General features: G+C 38.9%; 2 protein-coding genes across 2 annotated transcripts; one reads left to right on the top strand and one right to left on the bottom strand.

The window, feature by feature from the left end:
- On the top strand, positions 1–18,389 carry LOC102232965 (probable cationic amino acid transporter). Its single transcript, XM_023352720.1, has 9 exons — positions 1–532; positions 836–1,072; positions 3,038–3,255; positions 3,996–4,142; positions 7,906–8,114; positions 8,204–8,351; positions 9,305–9,800; positions 9,882–10,118; positions 11,563–18,389. Exons 1-9 carry the CDS (start codon positions 226–228, stop codon positions 11,859–11,861), a joined length of 2,298 nt encoding a protein of 765 aa, XP_023208488.1. The 5' UTR covers positions 1–225; the 3' UTR covers positions 11,862–18,389.
- On the bottom strand, positions 16,188–24,622 carry LOC102232703 (claudin-11-like). The gene is made up of 3 exons (XM_005799256.3): positions 24,173–24,622; positions 23,882–24,046; positions 16,188–22,024 (listed from the first exon to the last, which is right to left on the bottom strand). Exons 1-3 carry the CDS (start codon positions 24,396–24,398, stop codon positions 21,756–21,758), a joined length of 660 nt encoding a protein of 219 aa, XP_005799313.1. The 5' UTR covers positions 24,399–24,622; the 3' UTR covers positions 16,188–21,755.
- Between the last annotated feature and the right edge of the window lie 57 nt (positions 24,623–24,679).

Here is a 24,679-nt window from a genome sequence, read left to right as displayed (position 1 = left end):
GTAACTTTCTCTGTCGTCATGTGGGTAGAACCAAACTAGGCCTTCCGCTAGACTGCTAAGAAAGCCACAGAAAGCGGCAGAAAATCCGATCCTCTTCCATCACATGGATGAAGAATAACTTCACTGTCTACAGTGAATTTCCAGAACTTGAACTGAAGCATCAAAGAACAACCGTCTCGCAGTCTTCCTCATAAGCCTTCCACTCTTCGACGTCACGCCCTCGCTATGAGCGGACTGGTGGGGAAGCTGGACCCTCGCAGGATACAGTGGGGCTCGGCATGGAACACCTTCACGTCGCGGGTGCTGAGGACCAAACCCGTGGAGTCCATGCTGGATTCGGCCGTGTCTGGCACCAGCTCACACGGCACCAGACTGGCCCGGGTGTTGTCCACGGTGGATCTGGTGTCGCTCGGTGTGGGCAGCTGCGTCGGGACGGGGATGTATGTGGTCTCGGGGCTTGTTGCCAAGGAGATGGCTGGCCCTGGGGTCATTGTGTCCTTCATTATCGCAGCTGTGGCATCCATACTTTCAGGTGAGAGAGGATAAGCAGTCTTTTGCCATCTCTGTCTTTTACATACACTTAGGTGATTAAAGCAGCAATAGAATGCAGACATTTATACCATTATTAAACCTCTCTGATTCACGAAGAGCCTTCAGTAAGTGTGCATATTATTACAAGGTCAACGCCATTATAGTTTTAATTTGATAGATCCTCAAGGGATGCTTCACCATAACCCTACAGTTCTAATCAGTTCCCTTAACTCAGCCTTTTACTCCTTGCAATATATCAGAGGGGGTGCCTGTGTGTGTGTGTGTCTTCTTCTCTTTACTGAAGGAGTGTGTTATGCAGAGTTTGGAGTGCGTGTGCCTAAGACCACAGGTTCTGCCTACACATACAGCTACGTAACCGTGGGAGAGTGTGTGGCTTTTTTTATCGGCTGGAACTTAATCCTGGAGTATCTGATCGGCACGGCGGCGGGGGCGTCGGCTCTCAGCAGCATGGCGGACTCTCTGGCCAATCACAGCATCAGCAACTTCATGATTTCACATATTGGCACACTCAACGGCTTGGGTAAGAGGCTGCTTTTGACTGGGCTTTATTTTTTTGTTTTCATTGGTTTTATTTCATGTTGGCTGTTTCATGAATTTCATGAAATGGTAATGATAGTTTTTAGCTTTGCCATGTTTGGCACTCATAGAAGCAGGGTAATCATAACACACAGTTTGTCAGTTAACGTCAGATGTTTCGAGGTTCCACCTTATGCTTGTTATATTTGCTAACCCAGTTCTGAAAAAGACACAGACTGATCCAACCCTGTGTTCATTTCAAACAACAGGCTTGGTTTATGAAATATTTATCAAAGAGATAGCATTTTTTGTCAGGGAATCAGAAAACAAGTCATTGGATTGCCAGATAAAACAGTCCTGGTTGGATAGGTTTAGGAAACTGTCTCCCTTGGTGCTATTTGTGTACTTAAAAGCAAAAATTTCTTGGTCGGATTTGGCCAAATTAAATATTTTGCATTCTGATGATGAAAAACAAAACTACACAAGCTGAGCTTTTTTTTTAACCATAAATTTTGGCAGGAGTAGTTTTATGCCATCTTACTGCCACTCATAGAAGCCAAGACCTAATGAAAAATAGCATCTGCTGCTCCATCTTGAATTATGAAAATAAATCCTCAAACATAGCTTTCCACTTGGTTCCAGTTTAAAGCCATGTAAAGAAGGCTGCTCTCTTTGGTGAAAACAACTTTGTTTCTGAACCATTGCTCTATCAGCCTCACTGTCACTGACTTGTCAGATTCTTACGTCGTAGTCTATGATGATGAATACAGCCAGACAAAAGCAGTTCCACCATCTGACCCAAAGTAACCTTAGCTCAACAGCTAAACCATGACGTGTCCTTCCCTTTGCACATGCCTCTGGTAGACCCAGTTGAATTTACCAGTAGATACTGAGAACATGGTGGGAGTGGTCACATGGCTTGCAGCATGGCCAGCTGTTCCATGGTTTATTTGAAAAGTGTTGTTTCCCTTTCCAGCTGGTGAATTGTTCCTCCCCGCCCAGGGGAAGTTGTGGAATTTTGCTAAAAATACACAGTTCTGGTGAAACGTGCAAACAGACTCATCATGTTTGTGAATGTACTCTTAATTTTGGGCTTTTAAAATGTCTGTCCAACACAAATATAAAGATTTGCGTTACACATGAAGTAGTTACAAGCTGAAATTTAGTTAGCCTTTTTTCTTTTTTTTTGTAATGCACACAAAAAAATTGTGTCAAAATAACAATTCTCTTTATGCCTCTCAATTAAAACATTATGGATTTGTTTTATTGCCAAATATAATAAAGTATATGTTATGACATATTGTAGCAGATTTTGTTAACTTCTTGACAACATAACTAATATAATATTTGACTGTCATTTTTGCAATTTCTTAATTTTATTGCATTGCTAATAAGATAAAGACAAATGTAGAGGCTAGGAATAAAACAACACATTTATTCCACACAAAATGTCTTTTCATAATTTTAGAAATCTACCTCTGGACAATTCTACTCTTAGGATTGTATTAACTGTATTTTATTTATTATTCAGGATAACATATCCTCCTACAGTATCTGCTATCTATACACACCAGTTTATAATAGGGTAACACAGGAGCACACAAGACAAACAACCACACCTGCACTCACACATACCAGAGGAAAACTTACAGAAAGCAGTTTGTTTACCATACTTACTTTAGGATGTTAGGAGGAAGTTAGAGTATCTAGAAAAAAAACAGTCGTGGATAATGAGTTTACGTCATTGAGAAAGGCCGTGCATTTGAACACAGGACATTTATGTTGCAGCACAGCAGTGTTAGCACACTGCTACATCCCTCAAATGAAAAAGAATCATGTCCATCTTTTTGTTTTATAAGTGGAGTCTTTATTCTAGTTGTTACCACTGCTGCCTAATGAAATACATTGATACATCATAATGCTTTGGGGTGCATGGATGTGGGCGTGTGTTTGTGTGTGTTATTTCTAGGTAAAGGGGAGCAGTCATACCCAGATCTGCTGGCCCTTCTGATAGCCTTGCTGGTGACAGTGATCGTGGCTTTGGGAGTGAAGAACTCTGTTGGCTTCAACAATGCACTGAACATCATCAACCTCATCGTGTGGGTTCTCATGATGATTGCTGGGCTGTTCTTTGTCAACGGAGAGAACTGGGATGAAGGGAGATTCCTACCCTTTGGCTGGTCAGGGGTATGCATGCACACTCACAGCCACACTTATCTGTGACACTGCAACACGGCAACACTGGTAAACATGTGTAAGAAGCCTTACTGTACATGTTTCTTGTAATACAGTGGCATAATTTCAAAGAGAAAGAATTGTAAAAAAAATAAATCATATCTGTAATTTGAGTGAATTTGATCAGTTGGGGACATTTCTTGTTGGATTTCCAAATTGTCTTGACAAAATCATCCAAAGCACGATAACTGGTACCCCCAACAAGTGTTTTAATGTAAAAGAACTATTTATTTAATTTTATATTGTGTGAACACAGTCAAGGATGGCACCAAATTGTCAAAGCTCTGTGTTAGAGAACTTCAGCAAAGAGTGGCATTTTGTTTTGTAACAGAGTTTCCATAATTAGCATGAAACTATTTAAAAATTGATTCTTTTCTAAGAAATTCTTGGACATTTTCTGTCCATCACAACATTGCAGACTTTTCCAGCAACAAATACTCCAGGTTGGTTTAACAGAAAAAAACCCAACTTATATCCACTGGAAAGTATTTTGGCTCATGTGTGTGAAAAATCTTTTCCGCGTGAGATTTTGATTCTGCAGTAAAACCCGATTTCATCATAAGATCTTTTTAACATGTTTACCACAGGTGCTCATGAATGCAAGTAACAATGTGTATACAATCCGAAATGTCCAAGTACATGCAGGGCCAGTCATCTTTTTACGAGCTACACTTTCTTCTTGTTTGGTGCAGGTGATGCAGGGTGCAGCCACCTGCTTCTATGCCTTCATCGGGTTTGACATCATCGCTACAACAGGAGAAGAGGCCAAAAGCCCCAACACCTCCATCCCCTACGCCATTACTGCCTCACTCATCACCTGCCTCACTGCCTATGTCTCTGTGAGTTACTTCAATTTGTAATTCTCTAAGAGTATTTTGGACTCAACTTTTGCTTTTTTTCTTTATCAAGCATAACTGCTGCAGTCAAACACTTTTCTTACTGAGGGTTTAAAGAGTTTTCGTATAAGACTCTGCTATATATAGATGTCAATATGATTTACCTAATGTACTGTTAATAACTTTACACTTCATTTATGCAAAACATATCTTGCTATTTTCCTTTTCTTAGCAACAGTACATGTTCTTTTCATCGGCTTTTATGCTATTTTCATACACAGTCATATTGAAAAAAGGCCAGGTCAGTAAACATTCATTTTTATATTATGAAGTGCTCACATAGATTACTGTAAAATGTTTGATCACAGGTAAATATTATAAAGTTACCGTGTTGGACTTTTGTGAAAAAAAAATAAAAAATCAACAACGCATTACAACTAAGAAAAAAGTTACAACAGCCTTCTTCACATTGTCTAGTTAGACATTTCTTGTAGTCACACAGTATTTCGGAAAGGTTTTCTTTGTGTATTATCTACTTCAGGTCACCCAACTCCATCTCAATGAGATCAAGATCATTGTTTTTTTGTTAAATATGGTCTCACGTTTATCTCAGGCTGAGATGAATTTTAGAATTCTGAAGATTTCTTTAGGCATGTTGCGCTATGAGTTCACGGTGAATTTGCTTGGACAGTCAGACCTGGGTATATAGTTTTCTATTTCCTCCACTTGATGATTTTCCATACAGTGGAATTTTTTTAATTATCATCATAATTTTCTTCTGAAAACCATAATATCACCATGGTTGCCATTCCCACTTCAACAGGAATGAGTACGCCAAGTTCAACTAAGAAGTTTAAGTACGGATGTTCCAGTCATCCTCACTTATGGTGTTATGTCTGTGTGTAATTTTAAATGAAACCAAAATGTGTTATCCTAACTTTTTCCCACACCAGACATTCAGTTTTTAGAAGAAAAGAAAAGTCTTTATTTTGATTGCTTACTTATGTCACTTTAATCTTACTTGTATGCCTCAGTACAACATTAATACGTTTAAATATCATAGCATAAAGTAGGGGTGTCCTACATTTTTGTTTCTGACAAAAGCAATGTTTTACTTCCAGTTATAAATTCCTATTTATTCCTGATCTTCACACCTAAATTTCAACTTTTACTTTTAGTTTCTGTTGGTTGTGAATGAATACAAACTGAGAAGGTTGTCTCAAATGTTGTATTCCTGACAGGGAGAAAAAAAAGAGCCTCTCCCTGCACGCTAAATGTGGAAGAGTGCATCTCCACCACAATCATGTATTCAGCTCAGACAACATAGGGTTCCCTTGTGTACAGTGAGTGGATGTTGCTGTGGGTTCTGGGGAATATCGACCAATTAAAACACAAGAATCTTTTTCTTTTTAAAAATTTTTACCTGAAGCAAAGGTTACATCAGCTTTAGATCGTGTCTCCCTGTCACATCAGCTTCCACACGTTACCCCTATCATGAGCTCGAAAAATGGTTTTCCCCTATTTTTAACCTCTGTCTTTCTTTGATCTGCCTCACGCTGTCGGCATCTGGGAGAAACTTTCCTGCTCCCATGAGGGTTACTGTAGAATTAGAGTAAAGCTATTGACTCATTTCTCTGGTGATAGAGATTCTGAAATATGCTTGAGTGACAGACTGTAGCTAACTTTTTCACTCATGATGGCAGAAATTCTTATTTTTTGTTTTTTTCTTAGACGAGTATTCCAGGTATATTTTTTCGTAATTATTCTTTGGCTGTTGTTATTAAATAATTCATAATGGTAGTCAGGGACAAACTGTTCTTTTACAAAACAATGAATCCAATTTGAGTTCAAGCTTGACAGCTGAGGTCTTTGTACTTTTTCTTGAAACACAGACAGGCTTTATTATAGTAAATACTTTCTAATATTGGTTGTTTTGTAAATATTAATTGGCTTATGGATAATATCTGCTGAAACAACCACAGCATAACATGATGGGTTGATACATTTTCTTATGACTGAAGGTTTTTAGAATAAATCTTGATTTTAGGGAATAACTGTGACGATTTTATGCTTTAGAACCTCGATTGCATTGGCTAAGGGAAATAAGATCCTACATAATCTGTGTTTCCTGGTGAGAATTTCATTGCTGAGAAAAGAAAAAAAAAATCCAAAGATTTAACCCCAGATTGACTGAAGGTTTATATTATAAGGGTCATTAATTTTTAAGAATGGTCATAAACTGCACAGCTCCAGAGCATTATCCCTAATTTTTCTTCCAGTGAGTTACAGTTATCTTTAGCAACTATACTTTTAGCATTTACATCTGCATCTAATGTAAAACAGGAGATGGGACTCTGTTTTGCTAATATTTCCTATGTTCAATAGCGCTGCCAAACCTAAGAATACATTCAATCAATATTAATTGTGTCACCAGACTTACTGACACTCTGCTAAAGATTCTGCAGGTTTTATTGCAGTAGAATAATGTCACACTGAAAATGCTGGAAAGTTTTACTTTTAAGTACATTTCTGATGTAATTTTCAGTCATAAAATGAAATGCATCACCACAGCTGTTAATATTTTGTACAGCCGTGTATGCCATAACACCTGATAAGGTATCGAGTGCTTTTCTCCATTTTTATTCTAACAATATTAATTTATTTTATTTTAACCACCTTGACTTGCGTGGTGATGAGGTAAACATGTCGGTGTTCTGGTTGTTTTAAACTTCTTTTTTTTTATTATTGCTCTGGCTGTGGATATAGGCAAGATTAATACAGCACCTATTGTCATTCCACCAGTTTCTGACTTACTGTGGGCAACATAGACCTTCTTTATTGTTCTTTTATATTTCCTGTTTTGGAGAGTTGTTAAAAAAACTTGCCTTTCTCCTACACGATATTTAAACTGCAGAGAAACAGAAAGCAACTATTTATTACTCTAATCAACTTAAACAGTTAAGCAATATAAAAAAAGTAAATGAAAACATATAATAAATGCTAGAAAGTTGGGTTTTTACCAAAAGAATATTTGTTTCCTATTTTTCTTCCTGATTAAATTAATGCCCTGAAACAAAAATAATAATAAAAAAATAATAATTTCAGGGTGAGATAATGCCTGTTAATTTGTCTAACATATTTATCAGAGGTACCGATAAATGCGCACAGTGCTATAATAATCCAACGTGTATTCTCACAGAGCTATTAGTAAAAATGAAAAATGTTCTAATGGCGTTTCCTGCCAGAGGGCTAAATCTTTAACTGAAACACATTTCTTTATTTCAGCTGTGTGGGGTTCATCTTTTTAATCACTCTCTCTTTTCTGTAGCAGTTATGCAAATCCAGCTCTTTTGCAGCACAGCAACTGTGACAGATGGCCCTGCGTGATTTCACACATCAGACGCAAGGACAAAAACATACAGACACACACACACAGAAAGAGAGCGAATAATGACTAATGAGCAATTTGCATGCGATGGGGAGAGCTGAGCACGATATTACTGTAAAGCCAAACTGTAAGTCTGTAGTTCTCATTCAGCAGCAGCCAGAGTCTAATAAAATGTCCTTCGACTGAGTCGAAGGACCTTGCAAAATTTTCTCTTTCATGAAAAGTTTTTGCTTCATATTTCAGTAAGAATTTGATGAATATACAAATATTTTGTGTATTTTTGTATATAAAATGGTTAAATGTCCTCATCTTTGTCAAAAGCTAAAGGCCGTAGCATTCTCATGCAATAGCAACACCATATTTGTGCCTTTCCTTCAGGTCTCTGTGATACTGACGCTTATGGTTCCATATAATGAAATCGACGCAGACGCTCCACTGATGGAGATGTTTTCCATGCATGGCTGCATGTTTGCAAAATACATAGTTGCTGTGGGGTCCATAGCTGGACTCACTGTGTCCCTCCTGGGGTCCCTGTTCCCCATGCCAAGGGTCATCTATGCTATGGCAGGGGATGGTCTTCTGTTTAAGTAAGTCTATACTCTTACTGTATGTTGTTTAATTTTTGTGTCTGGAGAAATGACATGTCTTCTGTATCTTTACCACTCTGTGTGTGTAGGTTCCTGGCCAATGTTTCTTCATACACAGAGACCCCTGCTGTGGCCTGTGTGGTGTCTGGGTTTCTGGCTGCCCTTCTGTCCCTTCTGGTCAGCCTCAGAGACCTGATAGAGATGATGTCCATTGGCACCTTGCTGGCCTACACTCTAGTGAGTGATAAGTACTGGTGCTGGGAACATGTTTTATATGTGTAATATCTAACCACAAAAGAGGATGCATTCTTTTTCTGCTTTTCTCCTTCTGGCGTGGCCCGGCATATTCAGGAGAGCTTTCCACCGCCAGGTGGACTCTCACTGAGCAGGCTGGGTTAAACCCAAATACCTAACATTGCATCGTACTAGTGCAACAACAAACCTAATGCCTTAGCATGTCTCGTACTTGTTGCAAGCAGTGGCATTTTTCTGTCCTCCAATCAATGGACTGTTTTATATGATGCCAGCATCTCAGCACCAGTAGAACGGTGCATTATCGGTCATTTCTATGAGCTACGTTAACAATGGAAGCAGCCAAAAATGGTTACTGAACCGCATTGACCCATGTCTTACCATACAGAGATGAGGCATTATGATGCATTGCAATATTTACTTGTACTTTTATCACTTTTTTAACCACCCTATAAATTCAAATTTCATTGTATTTTATTGAAAATTTCTTATAATAAGCCAAATCAAAGCACCTTCAAAAAAGTGTGTTATTTTGCGTCCTCTTCACAATAATGTTCTACTTTGTGTTTGTCTAAGACATAAAATCCCAATGAAAACAACAGAAGTTTGTCATTTTTAAATGCTGACATGTATAAAGTTACAAGACACAATATACACAGTATACAAATATGGTATGCAAATTGAACTGAGTTTAGCAATGGAAACATTAAGATCTGTATGGGGCCAATAAAATAGCAAAAATCAGGTGTAATAATTTAAAACAAATGCAGGATAGCTTCTGTATGTGTATGTTAACTTAAGAGGTAGTAAAGAAAAAACATTGGTTTTAGTGTAACACAACTGCACAAAATGTGCACAAAATGTGCACAAAACAGTCTTTGATTTTGATTTCTGTCTATGAAAGAAACAAACTTCCCTCTCTCCCTCTCTCGGCACAGGTAAGCCTTTGCGTGCTCCTCTTGCGTTACCAACCCGAGGGCGACATCCACGGCTTTGTAAACTTTCTCTCTGAGGAGCAGAACAAGAAGAAAAAGGAAGGCATTCTGGCTGAGTGCGAGAAAGACGCTTGCTCGCCGACCAGTGAGGCCGACGAGTACGGAGGGCAGACCACGAACACCTGCGGGGCCAAAAACCTGCCATCGCTAGGCGACAACGAGATGCTGATTGGGAAACCGGATAAAAATGCGTACAGCGCCAGCCATCCCAACTACGGCACAGTGGATATGACAACCGGCATTGAAGCAGAGGAGTCAGAAGGAGGGATGTCTCGACGGCTCAAGAAGCTGATCGGACCTCGCTACTACACGTTGAGAATCCGTCTAGGCCTCCCTGGAAAAATGGACAGGCCAACTCCGGTCACGGGGAAAACCGTCACCGTGTGTGTGCTACTGCTGTTCATCTTGTTCTTCGCTTTCTGCTCCTTCATCATTTTTGGTAAGAACAAATCAGCAATGCTTTAGTCCAAGATACAAGGGTACTGCAACGTTCAATCACCATTTGTTCCCTCTGTTTCAGGAGCGAACTTTATCACAGAGGGTCATTGGTGGGCCTTGCTGCTACTAATCTTCCTCATCATCTTCATTGCCCTGCTGATTATCATTATCCTCCAGCAGCCAGAAAACCCTAAGCGGCTGCCTTACATGGCACCCTGCGTGCCCTTCGTACCTGCTTCAGCCATGCTGGTCAACATCTACCTCATGCTTAAGCTATCTGCCATCACCTGGATTCGATTTTCAATCTGGTGCCTCGTTGGTAAGCAGACACATTCCCAAAGACTTTGTTTGCCAGAAAAAGGTTTAATGTGGAGAGAATCCAGGTATTATCCAGGACAGATAAGAGCAATTTTTTGGTTTCAAGCAATAACTCTGCTCAGATTACTTCCAATAACAGAAGAAATTATTCATTTAATGGCTCAATTTGCTAAGAAACCCTAATGTTTATTTTTTTTAGCCGGAACAAAAGCGTATCAGGTTTTCTTTTCCTTTCTTCTTCAGTTGTAAGCAAATTGTTTAAATTTGCTTACAACTACAAAAGAGGTTGCTTACAACCTCTTTTAATATTATTGAGTAAAAGCCATAGTTTTGTCTAGTCTTCTTGCTTTCTCAGATTTGATCATGTTTTAGCCGTAAACTCAAATGTATTTTATTGGCAGCGTACACAACCCAGTGGCAAGTTTACCAAATAAGGTGTGAAAAATGTGGCACTCATTGTAGAATCAAAGTCAGCAATAACCTATTCTTTCTTATTATTCTTTGTAAATATGTTGAGCTCACTTAGATTTAATGGGACCGCCTGTGAACAGAAATGTTTAAGTCTTGCCACATATTCTTGATAGGACTTTGTTCTGGACTTTAACTAGACCATCTCAACAAAGGTGAATGATTTGATCTAAGCAATTCCATTATATAATGGTATGTTTGAGGTCGTTGTCCTGCTCACGGTGAGCCACTGCACAAATCACAATAATTTAGCAACTTTTCCCAAGCTTTCTTTTAGGATTACCTTGTATTTCATTCAGTCCAACTTTGTATCAGTTTACACCAGCTTTCCAGTTCTTGCTGAAGAAATGCCTCCCCACTTCATGTTGTTTCATACAAACACAAAGTGGTTGCTCTGGGTAATGTGCAGTGCAAATTATGCTTTAAGGACAAAAAAGTACATTTATGTTTTACCAAACCTCCTTGTTTCACTTGTTTGTTCTGCAGTCAATCAGGTTCGTAGCAAACTGTACACTTTGATGTTCTCTGTGTTGGAACATAAAATCCCATTAAAACACATTGAAGTTTGTGATTATAATGTGACAAAAGGTGGTGGAGTACTATTCACAAGCTTCCCACAGACATAAGGAAAACTACAACAAAGTGTTAAACATACAACTTGCTTAAGCTGTCACATCCTTCTTTACAAGTCTTACTGCATGGTTAAAAGTAATGTGAAAAAAATAGATTGATTTTAATTTGCATTTCAGTTTTTGTGATCATAACAGATCAAGCTTGTGTTCAGTAAAAATTAACAGCTCCTCATTGTGCATGAAACTTATATTTGCTTGACGATCGCAGATTGTTTGTGTGTGCAAAATTTGTTACTCGAGCATTTTAGACATCAGTGGAAAGTTACTCTTCCTGCATGCTCTTTCATATGGGGTATTACTTTGTTTCTTTTATGTTCAGCGAGATGTTTCCATGTATCCTTTCAGGTGTGCTTATCTACTTCGGCTACGGCATGTGGAACAGCACTCTGGAGATCACGGCCAGAGAAAACGAGGTGCATGCCTCCACCTACCAGCGCTACGATCAAGGCGTGGACGAAGGCTTCTGCGGCTTCGACGACGATTTCTACCCGCCCTCCACTGATGCCTGGGGCGCGCCCGGGGCGGGATTAGAGGCGACTCCACCTCCGAAGGCAAAACCTGAAAGTGATGGGCTTTCATCAAAGGGTGGAGGCAGAACCATTGCTAACAATGGCCTTGCGGAGGAGGATCCCATGGACTTCTGAAGGGACTGACTTCTGTGTTACATTGAATGTACTGCCTTGTCTGCTGCCTGGGGGAGGGGGAAGGGGCCGTGTGTGAGTGCACGACTGATTACGGGCGTGCGAGTGTGTCTGCATGCTTGCACGAGTGTGTATTTGTTTTATGTGTCAAACCCCCCGGGCTAGATGGGTTTTGGTTAGTAGAACAGTTTGTCTTTTACCTTAGTCGACTTTGCTTGGGATGCTGCCCCCACACAAATGTGGACATAAATGTCTTCACGCTTTCACAGATCCAGACTCTTTAATCAACTTCCCAAACAAAGGAGGGCATGTGAGAAAAGTGCAAACAAAGTGAGAGATTTGTGTTTTGCTGACGAAGTGCAGAAATGACATGCTGTACTGAGCAACTTTTTAACTGTTTAGTCAAGAACTTTGGCACAGAAGAGAAAAGAAGGGTGATGAGAGGGTCGTAAGATGAGTCAGCAACTGTCTTCCTGTTCCAGCACAGGCAGACAGACAGGAAACTATAATGGCAGTATGATCAACACAAAGGCCTTCCGATGGCAAAGTCTGACTTTGTCTGTTTTCAGCTTTTGTAGAAAAACCTGAATAATTTGTCTAAAACACATTCTTAATCCTAAATTGAACATCTAGCCTGAGGGGTTTCCACCGGGGATTTGGGGTAAAGGGTGTCAATGTTTTCTGTGACGACTAGTACTTGGACTTTGCTTGTAATAGTGCCTTCATCAACTATGTGTGTTTTTCTGGTCGTGTCAGTTCTCTACTTTGATTTTTTTTTATTTTGTTTGGCCTGTGTATGTGTGCGTTCTGTTGTACTGTGCCTTGCAAAAGTATTCACAAACCCTGAACTGTCCATATTTTGATATGTTCCAATTATAGGCGTCATCCTATTTCATTTGGACTTTAAGTGACAGAGAATTTGTTGTCTAACCAAGCCATTGCAGCTCTGGCTGGAATTGTTGGAAGATCTGGAATTGCTGGGGAGTCTTTCCCCTCTGTTTTATGTTTGTGGAATCCTTCAACAGGTTAACTTTCAGGTTTCCTTTTTTTTTTAACTCCACCCGCTGTCCTTCAACTCTTTCTAGATTATGTGCTCCACTAAAGAAAATCATGTTTGCTGCCACCAACATTATTCACCATGGGCGGGTGGAGGGGGTGAGAGGTGCTCAGACATTTTGACCTCATCTGACCAAGCCTTTTCATGTGGAAGATGCCTTTCACATGAAGATGGCAAACTGCAAATGGGACTTCCTACTGCTTACTACTTCTTGCCACTTTTCCCTAAAGTCCAGATTTGTGGACTTCTCAGCTAATAGTTGCCATTTGAGCAGATTCTTATTTCTGAGGTGTGGGTTTCTGCGGCTCCTTCATTGTTGCCATGGGCCTCTTGGCTGCTTCTCTGATAATACTCCCCTGCTAGGTTAGGTTTGTGGCCACGTCTTCATATGTTTGTATTTGTGTCATTCTTCCCATTTTTGAACAATGGATTAAACAGCCCTTTGTGTAATCTTCAAATGCTTAAGTCATTCCTACAACTTCATTTCTGCCCTGCCTGGCATTTTTCTTGCTGTTCATTATGCTGTTAGTTTTCTAATGTTTCCTAATGACGCACTACTTTGTATTTGTCTATCACGCAAACTCTCAATATAATACAGAAGGTTGAAGTTTACAAAATGTAAAAGAAAAGTGAACATACTTTTACAAGGCATTGTACAGTAAGTGCACCCCAACTTGAGTTTTATGTGAATTTCTCTGTCCGTGTTTGCACTAAGTGGACTCTTCAGAATTTTTATTTTCAAAGTACATTTTGTTATTCCCTCGCATGGAAGTCAAATCAATCCACCTGCTACCAAAAACAAAATGTGTAACGTGAATTGCCAATCAAGTTTTAGAGATTAAACCCGGTAGATACTCAGAAAGAGAGAATAGGTTGAATCCTACTTGGCAACCTGCAGTGTTTTCTGTGAGCTTTTGTATTCGAGCATATGAGGTTCTTTCTCTATGTCAGACCTGTAAGTAATTCATTCTCTCTTTAGTTTTTGGAAAGTTTTTCTTTTTGGTTAACTTTTCTATTGGTGAGGAGAAAAGAGAAACTGAAATCGAATCCTTCCTATTTATATAATCTCTTCTCATTTCCATCTGACGTTTTCTTCTCCAGCCCAGCTCTTTCATCTTTCATTTACCATCTTGCTCCCCTCTTGATATCAATCGGGCCACGTCAGCAGAAAGTAACCTCTCTGAGTCGCTAGTAATAGGCCACCAAAAATTGGCTTGCACTCTGGAAATGTAACAGCAATCTGCTTATGGTCTGTCGATTCCCTCGCTACATTTTTGATTTAATAGTCTCTGCTATCTGTCATCTGATTCTTAACCAGCACTTATTTTGCTGCTGGCGGTTCATCTCTAGTGTTGTCCCAGGACTAGACTATACTTTTGCTCTTGTGCTTTTTCAATTTTTATGTATGTTGCATATACAGACAATTGTCTCAACGTCCCAAAGAGATTTAATTATTGCATTCAAAAGGTGGGCTTGTTGTTGCAGTTAAAAATAAAAAGCAAGCACTTGTTGGAGAAAGAGCTTTACATGAAAAAAAAAAGGCATTGAGAAACATATGCAGAGATATTTCTTTATACAGTAAGTGGGATTTTTACAAACCACCAAATAGCACACTGTTATGCTATGAGGCTGGGAGGAGGGGATGCTCCTTCAATTGCTTGTGGTGCTGCTGTCTGCCCCAATTGTTGCTCCTCTACCTTTTCCTCGCTGCCCCTGTTGCTGCATTGGTCCCTTTCAGGGAAGCCTTATTTGTCTAATGCACTAAATCTAAGGATGCCACGCTAAATCCCTCCCGCCTGCCCTCCCCACTCCCCCTACCGTAATCATCGAAAGCTTGAAAAACAAAAAGAATTTCTTTGCGGTACTGGAAATGTTAAAGTAACATTCTTATGCAAATGAAGACAGCTCTGTGTTTCATGAACTTACTGTCATATTTAGGGCTACGACTTGTCAAAGGTAAGGATTTGAACATCACAATGATCTGGTTTATCGTAAGGACTGAATGTTCTCAACAATTTTCCTTTTTAAAGGAAATTAAAATTAAGCAATTTAAGCAAAATTAAGCTGAAGATAACTGTAAAATACCTTCAGTTATCTAGTTTTAAGCCAGTTTGCGGCAGAAACGACCATATTCAGAGATCGGGAAGAGTTAGCAACTATTCCTGTTCTGCAAGTTTTGGCATTTGCACACATTGAAACATGCAGTTTCTTGTCTTTTATATCGCTAAGCTAGAGGCGGGTGATATAACAATGTCAAATTGCGAAGAATTAGAATTTAGCATTGTAATACCAAATTCAATATTAGTTTTAGACCCAACCTACACTTCTAGATGCTTTTGCTCTATATTGTTGGAAAAAAAGTGAACATCTACAGTTTATTAGACTATTGGGGGGGAAAAAACCAATAGGAGTTAATAGGTGTGCTCCACCAACAGGCGGTGGTAGCAGTGACATTAAAGACTTCGAAGTTTGAAGGAAGAAACGTCTGAGCGGCTACAGTAGTCAAGAGCCAAAGAATCTCTCAAAAATAATTGCCCGTTGCCCATGCTTTGTTTGATACCTTTTATCTTTTTTACTGTCTTCAGCTCCTTCAGGTTACAGCTCAAGGTTGATGGAAAGAGAACCTGGATGAAACGGCACATGTAAAAAATAAATAAATAAATAAAACAAATACTAAAACACAGCTTTACCCAGAAAACTGTTCAAAGGGCGCAATGTATGTTATAAAATCTGCCTCATTTTCTGTTTTGATCTTCTGTGCTGCCGGGATAATATGCATTTTGCCAGGAGCCGTTTGAGAACAGTTTACTTTTAGTATCAAAACAGCCAACAGAGACACTAGTTCTTTTCAACCTTTACAATTAAAGGTTTAAAGAGTTGCATAAAGCCCGTCAAACTTGTAATATCATAATTTCTGCAGCCAAAACATCCTAGGTGCATTGTGAGTTTGGACTCCAGACCATAGTTTCTCCGTGACAAGTATTCTTTATAGAGATGCTACCATGGCCACTTATTTTAGTTTCTATTTAAAAAGAAATATATTGATTTTGATAACGTTAGATTACATAAAATTGGTAATGTGATGAATTGTGATTAATCTGAACACGATTCAGTTTGTGTTCAGACCGAACCCACTAATCATGATATATTTGTGTACCATTACATCACGACTGAGTAGAAATAGTGCTTTTTATTTGAGTTGTGTTGTTTTGTCTTTGGAATTAAGTTTTAAGGTAAACTGAAAAATATCTTTGTAGTAATGTTCTCTTGCCTAAATGTTTTTTTTTTTCTTTAACTGCATTTGCGTAGAAAATTTTTCCTCCTGATTTTACTATTAAAAAAATAGTATGATATTTTGATTATATCGTCCACCCCTATGCTCAGTTGCAATATCTTACATGACCATATCAGTTTCCTCCCGTCTCTGTTCAAAACTTTCAAAAGCTTTATAGTCACAGCCAAAACAAACATGCAGATTCAATTGATTCCATGTCTCAGATTCTGGACTGTACAGTCATCTTTTTTCTTCATTTATTTATTTTTTGTTCTGTACTTTTGAATCAAAGACTGTGTGAACACATGTGCAGTGCAGACGTATGTGACTGTGTTCTGACGTCCGCTCGTGGTCCACGCCTGCGCCTAAATGTGACCGTCTGGTGAATGTCCAGCATGTTTTTTGTGCACAAGGTTCAGTTTCTAAATATTGTACTTGCATGTGGTTATGGATCTCAACAGGACATGATAGACATTTGGCAAAACCAAATTCAGGCTTAGTTCTTCTCTGCCTTGGAGCCCTGGTTTGTTTAATTCAGAGATTATGAAACAGGTAGTTTTTTTTTATTTTATTTTGCTACCAAAAGCACTGCCTAGGATGTTTCTCTTGTTCATTCTAATAATCTCTCTCTTTTTAAATATATATATTTATATTTATTCCAACCTAAAATTTAAAAACCCACTTGTTCACTCCACTATGTGTGGAAACCATGGCTCCATTTGACAGAATGTAGCAAACAGTCTGATTTCCTGACTGACTTCCTCCACACCCTTTTTCATACATCTATAAAATGCCTAATTCCTGTATACACACTAAAACCTGCTGGGTTTAAAACCAGACCAATTAGGGTTAATTTGCCAAGTCAAATATGGTACAAACATGGACCAACTCACCACAATCTGGTTGTGGGTTTTAGAGGTTTATTGTTGTAGAGGCTGTGTAAAAGTGGATGGACGTAGCTGAAATTCTCACTTTTCTGCACATGATAAAAAATTTTTGGCTCTAAAAGTCACCTCGAACTGATGCTGCAGATGTGGTGACTGGAAGGAAAGTCAAACTATGGATTCACAGTCTGTCATTCATTTGGCTCAGACACATAGAAAAAACAAGTCACATCTTAGTAGCTTTTATTTTGTCCTGTTGAAGCTGTTCTGATCAGTTCTTTGTGTAGTTCAGAACTTCTCTCACCCCCCCCCCCAAAAAAACTGGACCACCAGTTTATTTGCCCACCTAACAGCATTATTCTAGCATTCTGATTAAAGAAACAACCCAGCAGTTTTTCTTTTGTTTTTGTGAATTTCTCATCTCAAACACAACCAAACCAAAGTACTTTTTTTCACTTTTAATTTACAGAAATATAGTTTCCTTATCTGCAGTAGTGCCGACTTTCTTAGTATGATCAGCTTATAAGCTATTTTACAACACCCAAAATTTATGTTATTAGAGAATCACAAGACAAAATGCAATGTTTTTCTGTAAGTCACCAGCTACAAGCAAAAGCTAAGATCCAGACACAAATACAGTGCTAAAGTAGACTGACCAACAAAAAAAAGAGAGTATTTTTCTACAGCTGTTTCCCATCTACACGTCCTCCTCGGGTGGGTGTGCCGAGCCGAACTAGGTGGGGAACTAGTCTGCACTTCATGAACGTTTCTTTAATCACAAGGAGGCCTGATATAAACTGCTAAAATCTATTTTTTGAATAAATATAGTCTCTAGAAATGTAGAGCTAATTTGTGAACTTTCTTTAATGATCTTTGAATTGGTTGCTGTAGATGTTGATAGGGCTTCAAATGGTTTAGGCATACTAGAGAGAAAACAATGCTGAAATTATTTTATTATCAGTCTATATGAGCTAAACCACAAAAAATTAATAATATAATCTAGTCTTTTGCCACTGTTGCTTTTCAAGTCAGCTACTCTGTGTTGATTTTGTGCTGGAGAAGGAATGCCATGCTCTGCACATGTTCGGTGTTTGCAGCCAAGTGTCCAGTCAGTGTGTGTAAGACTTGTTGAGATTAGCTTCCCTCGCATTAGCTAAATATTCTGTTGCTTTTCTGTAAATTTGCCACAAAGCTGTATACTATTGTTGTGTTTGTTTCTTTCAAATTTGTGATTACTTTTTATCCTAGGTGCACAATTCTCTTTTCTTTTCTTTTTTTTCTGAACTGTTAATATTGCTTCCATGTATTAATGAAAAGTTATTTATTGAAAAGATTAAACAGAGGTTTGTTCATTTATTAACATATGCAATAAATAGAGACATGCAGTCACCGAATATAAAGTGCACACACTTTCAGTCTTGCATACAGTGCAAACCAGATGCTTGTATGCACTGTACAAAATGGCAATTATCACTGTTAATTATCAATTAATTATTACTGATGTTCATTCAGACAAATATTTTCCTGTTTTAGTTCATGTAGGGTTACCGTTTTTTCTAGTAGCCAGATTATGTCATGTTTGCATGACGAGTGAGACAAAAATCTATAGTTACTTTTTTCTACCAATCCTTATTTTAACTCTTCAAATTCACATGCTGAATTTGAAGAGGGATTTCTAACAAGACTTCTAACGTTGCTTTTGGATTGTTCGCTTTTTTGCACTGTTTTGGTTCTTTCATACAAGCCTTCTACATCAAAACATGTTCAGGTCTGCATGACCAAAGTAAAGGAGAGCAAGATAGCAGTCAGGATTTTTTTATTTTATTTTATTTTAGTAAAACAAACTCAACAGGAGTTATGGGTGGGGTAAAAAAAACCCCAAAAAACTCTTTCTCATTTCCAGGAGACAGTGGCAGATTTTGAGGCAAAGTCAGGATATTAAACCTTATTATAGGTTTTGAATCTCTCAAGAAGGAGTGCTCAGTCTATTATCAGAATATGGAAGAATAATTGAAAAAAACATAAATCTTAAGGAAATGTGCGACTCGTCTAAATTAACACGTAAGAACAGCTAAGAAGCTATTATATAACTCGCAACTTAATATATAATTTGAGGACAAGTCTGGCCATTATGGATAATTGGCAAGAAAACCTCACAGTTGAATGAAAGCAAAGGCTGTCATATCAGGTGGGAAACTCACCAAACATGTGAAAGAAGGTATTCTGGGCAGATGGGATGTAAATTTTACTTGTTATCTTACATGAATAACTCTACAGTATATGTGAAGGAAAACAAGTCTCTCCATGAAACAAAGAGGTGGTGGCGTCATGCTGTGGGAGCCATTTTCTTCAACTGTAATAGCGAAATTACACAGAGCACAAAAAGAGGTCACTTTTGCTCTGTTTTGATTGGGCGGCTTACTGCAATTCTTAAAAAGTATAATTTTTGTACCTCTTTAATTAATTTCGGAATCAAGAGGAAATTAGCAGTGCTTCCCGATGCAATATAGTTAACCAACTGCTTATGGATCCTAGAAACTCGAGCAGAAAATTAATTAAGCATAAAGAGCTGGGGAGTTTTGGTATGTGTTTAATCATAGTGTATTAAATATTATTATTTCATCAACACAGGACAGCTTATTTGCTCAGGATCCTTCCATCTGTCTTTTGTGAAGTTGATGGCTCTGTACCAGGAATGGCTTCCCTTTACAGGGAACACACACACGGCTGTGATGACATACCTGCAGTCACAGACATGCCAGGAAATCACAGACATGCCAGGAAATAACAGAAGAAGTAAAAATGAAACAGTAACTGAGTGAAGATCAGTGATGTGTGCGCGCGTTTGTATCTGTTTAAAGATAAGCTGACGACAAAGAGAAATCACACGGTGTTCTCATCTGTGCAGTGACTCGGCGACCTTGATTTAGGCAAAGGAGTACACACATTGGGCACAGTTATCACCCACTGTGCGTGTGTGTGTGTGTGTGTGTGCGTGTGTGTGTGTGTGTGTGTGGTTACCAGAAGAGACTGGGAGGCTGAGTCTGTGGGACAGATTCTTCTGTGCTTATCTCAGTCAAGGTCACAGAGATTACAGAAATACACCATCTTTTCTTGTTTTAGCTTAGATACAAATTGCTAATGTTGTTCGCACAAAGACTCCGATATGCTAAGACAGTCAATCTGAGTCACCGATCTGCAGCGGAAATCGTATGGCGTCATCGCGAGACGCATTGCCGCTTATCTCAATGCGTGCGGGATTTTCCATATGCAAACAAATTTCTATTACTATTTAAAACATGACGAGTGAGATTAAAAAAAACATCACATCAGAAAACCGAAGATGAGAAAATTTCACTCTTAAAAATTGCTGAGTTCAGAAGAAAGTAGTCTGCAAATAGAAGCAGACCTGGTTTGATTTAACACAGGGTTGGGCTCTGGGTTTTAGCTAGCACATTGGGTTAGATTCTAAACACAAAAAAATGTAAATAAATAAATAAAAAAATGACATCTAATGTTGAAACTACCAAAGAGTGAGTTGAAAAGACTGATTTTAAAATCCCCATGGGAATAAGTCTTTGTGGGTTAAAATGATTTTTTGAGTATCTATTTATCCATTTTGTACATCCAACTAAATTTCAGTCCTCTTTCTTTATCTGGGCTTAGAACCTGCAAAACTGATCCAAAGATACATTCTGGTAGAGTTAGTGTTTTGTGTTGTTTAGTATTCACAAGTCTGGTTTGCCTTTAAAAGAGACTGGAAGGAGCCTCCAATTTTAACAATTTAGGAACTTAGTTGTTATGCTTTAGTGATGTAGTTCCATTCCGAAATCACATCCATTACTGCAACAGTTTTAAGAAATAAACTAATTGTTACAACTATTGTTTTTTAACATGCCTGCAAAACAGAAATAGCTGCTCGACACTAGGACGTGTGGTTAAGAAATGTTTTAATGCCGCATGTGTTTATGTCAAACAAGTGTTCATTAAACCTAAAACAACAAAATTAGTAAAAAAAAAAATAAAGAGTGTATATCTAAAACGTGACATTTAATTTTTGCTCTTTGTTGACCGTTAAAACAAACAAAAAAGAATACATTTACTCTGTAAATTCCGATTCTTTTACAGAGATATAAACACTGCTTGGTAAACCTTCACGTCAGGGTCCATGTTCAGTTTAGCTGAACGCAGTGATAAATCGTTTTAATCAAGTCCATCACTCAGGAGTTAGTAATACTGTCCAAAAAATCCATGTACAGAAAAAAGAAAAAAGAACAATTTTAGCTTAAAAAAAAATTTAACACAACCACACCCATATTTGATCAAAACAAAAGTATGAAACAGATTTAAAATTGTACTCAGTGAAAAAGACACTGATGAGATTCCAAGGCTTGTTTAATGAGAATCAGGGTTCTCATTAAACAAGCCTTTGTATTATGAGATTGTACATTTATGTAACAGTGGGGTGAGTCCACACCACACCTCTTTGTGTGGAGGTTGGAAAATTGGCACTTTAGGACAAAAACAAGGATCAAACTGTAATTAAATGTTCTATCTCTCTGTTGTTCGCGTCTATATGCCTTCACATCGTACGGTAAAACATGGACGTCATAAATGTTTGCCTTTTGTGCAAATGTCTCTATGTACAAGAATCCCCATGGGACCCAACGGGATCTCCAACCTTAGACGTGGGCACTTTTGGCATGATGGTTGGAGGAGGCTGCTGGCAGGTTGCCACCTCCGTGTTTGGAGTAGTAATAGTGGTTGTTGTCCTGGTAGCTGCGTGGAGAGGAGGTGGAGGAGTCCGACGAGCACATGAGCATCACTCCACCCAGCAGGCAGAAAACGGTGCCCACCCATCCGGCGTAGAGGGAGAAGCCGAAAGACATGAGGCCGAGCTCTTGGTTGGCACCGATCGGAAACCAGATGGTTGGCACCAAAGCGCACAATGCTAAAGAGGCAGAGAGAAAAGGTCCTTGTTAGGCATTTATATGGTGCGGATGAATACACTCAAAGACCTTGTGCTTGACAGCACCATGAGAAGCTAAAGGGGGGGGGGGGGGGGGTGCTGTGGTGGTGCAGGGGTTAAGCACAACCCACATGAGGAGGTCTTAGTCCTCGACGTGGCCCTCGCAGGCTCGATTCCCGGCCAGGTGACTTTTGCTGTGTGTCTTCCTTTTCTCTCATTACCCTACTTTCCTGCCCTAGCACTTTCAAATAAAGGCCACTAGAGCCAAAAAAATCTTAAAGAAAAAGAAACTAAAGGGGTAAAATTGCTTAAATGTTTTCATTAATGTACCAAAACAAATATCTTGTTTTAAAAGGCCCATTTGTTATATATATATATATATATGAGCACATACACACAAAAAGCTTGGTTATTTTATAACCCAAGTGTTTTGGTTTATGTTGTTGGGACAGATTAAGGGTAGTTTTAGACAAAAATTCGTCCAAAAAATCTTACACACTGGGTTCAGTTGGGGAAGAGTTTAGTGCAAGCCTGATTCTTCACATATATCCATATTGTGTTATAAAACTGTAAATTTAAAGGTAAACTAGGAAATGGTATGAAGGTAAGTTATGTTGTTTAATATTGTTGATGTGGTGGTAATCACTTTAGTCCATTCTGGGAAACAACTTTTCACTTCAGGTAACCCTTTTAGCTGCTCAGTAGTTAACTCTTATCAAGACTCACACTTTGACCAAAGAATTGGTCAAAAAGTCAGAATGGAGTCAAGCAAAATGTTTTGCTGATGCAGAATTTCACATCAGTAAAAATTATCAGTGGTTTTAATGGTTTTGTTCCATCAAAACCAAATATCGTTTTTGGTCTATTTTAACTAACAGTACATTCACTGTAACAATTTTTTGGCCTTGATAAAAAAAGAAAAAAACAGGTAAACATGAGAGACATATTCTTTATGGGTAAACAGGCATTTTCTTATAAGCCCTAATCTTTTCAGTTGAATTCAAAACTGTTGCCTTTAAAAAATTTTGATGTTTTTTTCTTTTCTTGATTTTAAAGCTGTTGGGGAAAATGGATTTGGAAGTCTGCAAGTCTAATTTGTGCATGTCTATTTTTAACCCAATAGTTTTTAGAGTGCAGTCAGCACAAAGAAGCTTTATTCAAGGGTTGTATAGCTCCTAAAAAATACTCCTGCTTTAGGAAATCTGAAAGGTATAGGAGGCAGTAAGTGTTTACCACATTCCTAGCATGCTGCTTAACGCTCTGTGAAGGTGTGGAAGGACCTGACACAGCGGGTAAAGTTATAAGAGCAAAAATACACATAGAAAATAAATCCTCAAACACATTACACAAAAATCAAACATGTGTCTAGGTTGTATTTTTATGGAGGAGCTGTGGAGACATCAGCCAGGGGTTGGCAAGAGTGGGTTTTTTTTGTGTGTGAAAATGTAGGCGTTGGAAAAGAAATGATTGGGAAACAGGTGCTAAAGTTGCTTTCCAGGGAAGCGGGGCGGTGGAAAAACGCTGTAGCAACAGTCCCATATTTATAATCTTGGTAAAGTTGGCCCCCTGGGGAAATTTTCATGTGACTCAGGACAAACGCAGGGTGTGGATGAGAGTAGGTGGATTGTAGGAATGTCTTTTTTTTTTTTGAGGTGAGATAGAGGAGGAGAATTTTTTTTTTTTAGAAACTCTATCCTCAACACTTCGTAACTATTTGATCTCAGGTTCAAACAGGTCAAAATGAGGAAAGTTCAGAGACGTACAACTCATCATGCTGACCGTATTCATGGTGGCATTCACTGTATCTAAAGAAGTGAATAAAATAATGATGTCTCTCACCAACAACAACCATCAGCACGCCTCCCAGGATGGCCCGTTTGTTCTTGGCGCTCTGCGCGTCATTTCCAATGCTGATGCAGGGCATAGACATGAGAAGGAGAATCACCGCAGGGAGACCCAGGATAGACCCTAGGATCATTAGGGCTCGAGTGGTCTGGATGTAGGCTGTGGAACAAAATTCTTCTTTAATTTATACATTTTATTTTCCATTTATGCCAAGTTATTGGGCTCATTATGAACAAAAATGACTCCATCTGCGTTAGCTGAAGTGAGAGTTTGAACGGCAGCTACCTGGCAGCTCCAGGATCTGTGTATAGGAGACACAGTGGTAGAGTGCTGTGGAGATGACACACTCCTCCCAGGGTCCCTTGGACTGCAGCTCATCCAGCTTCTTACAGGTGGTCACGCCGTACTTACACATCGTCACCCAGTCATTCGTGGACGTGGCGATCACAATCCCGAGCCAGCCCAGGCTGCTCAGGAGAAAGCCGCACAGTTGGAGGCAAGAGTTTGCCATGGCACAAAGTTTGCGTCAAGAGTGCTTGTTCCAAAGTCACAAACCGCTTTTGGGAAAGTCTGAGTGGATTTAATAATTCTGTTAAAATGTGGGGGTAGGTGGAAAAATTCTTATCAAGGGTTGATATTCCAATAAAAAAAATATTAAATCCAGTTAAATATGTAAGCTTTTGCTTGGGGGGGATCCAGAAAATCAGGTCTGCTGCAAATGTCAAAAGAATAAAACTCTAGCAGTATTAGAAGGTTTTTAAGGACTGCCTCAGTGAGAGAGAGAGAGAGAGA

This window comes from Xiphophorus maculatus, chromosome 19, assembly GCF_002775205.1.
Source record: "Xiphophorus maculatus strain JP 163 A chromosome 19, X_maculatus-5.0-male, whole genome shotgun sequence".
In the NCBI taxonomy this organism is placed as follows: domain Eukaryota; kingdom Metazoa; phylum Chordata; class Actinopteri; order Cyprinodontiformes; family Poeciliidae; genus Xiphophorus; species Xiphophorus maculatus.
The sequence above is the reverse complement of the archived record's forward strand: the minus strand, read 5'-3'. Positions and strand labels throughout refer to the sequence as shown.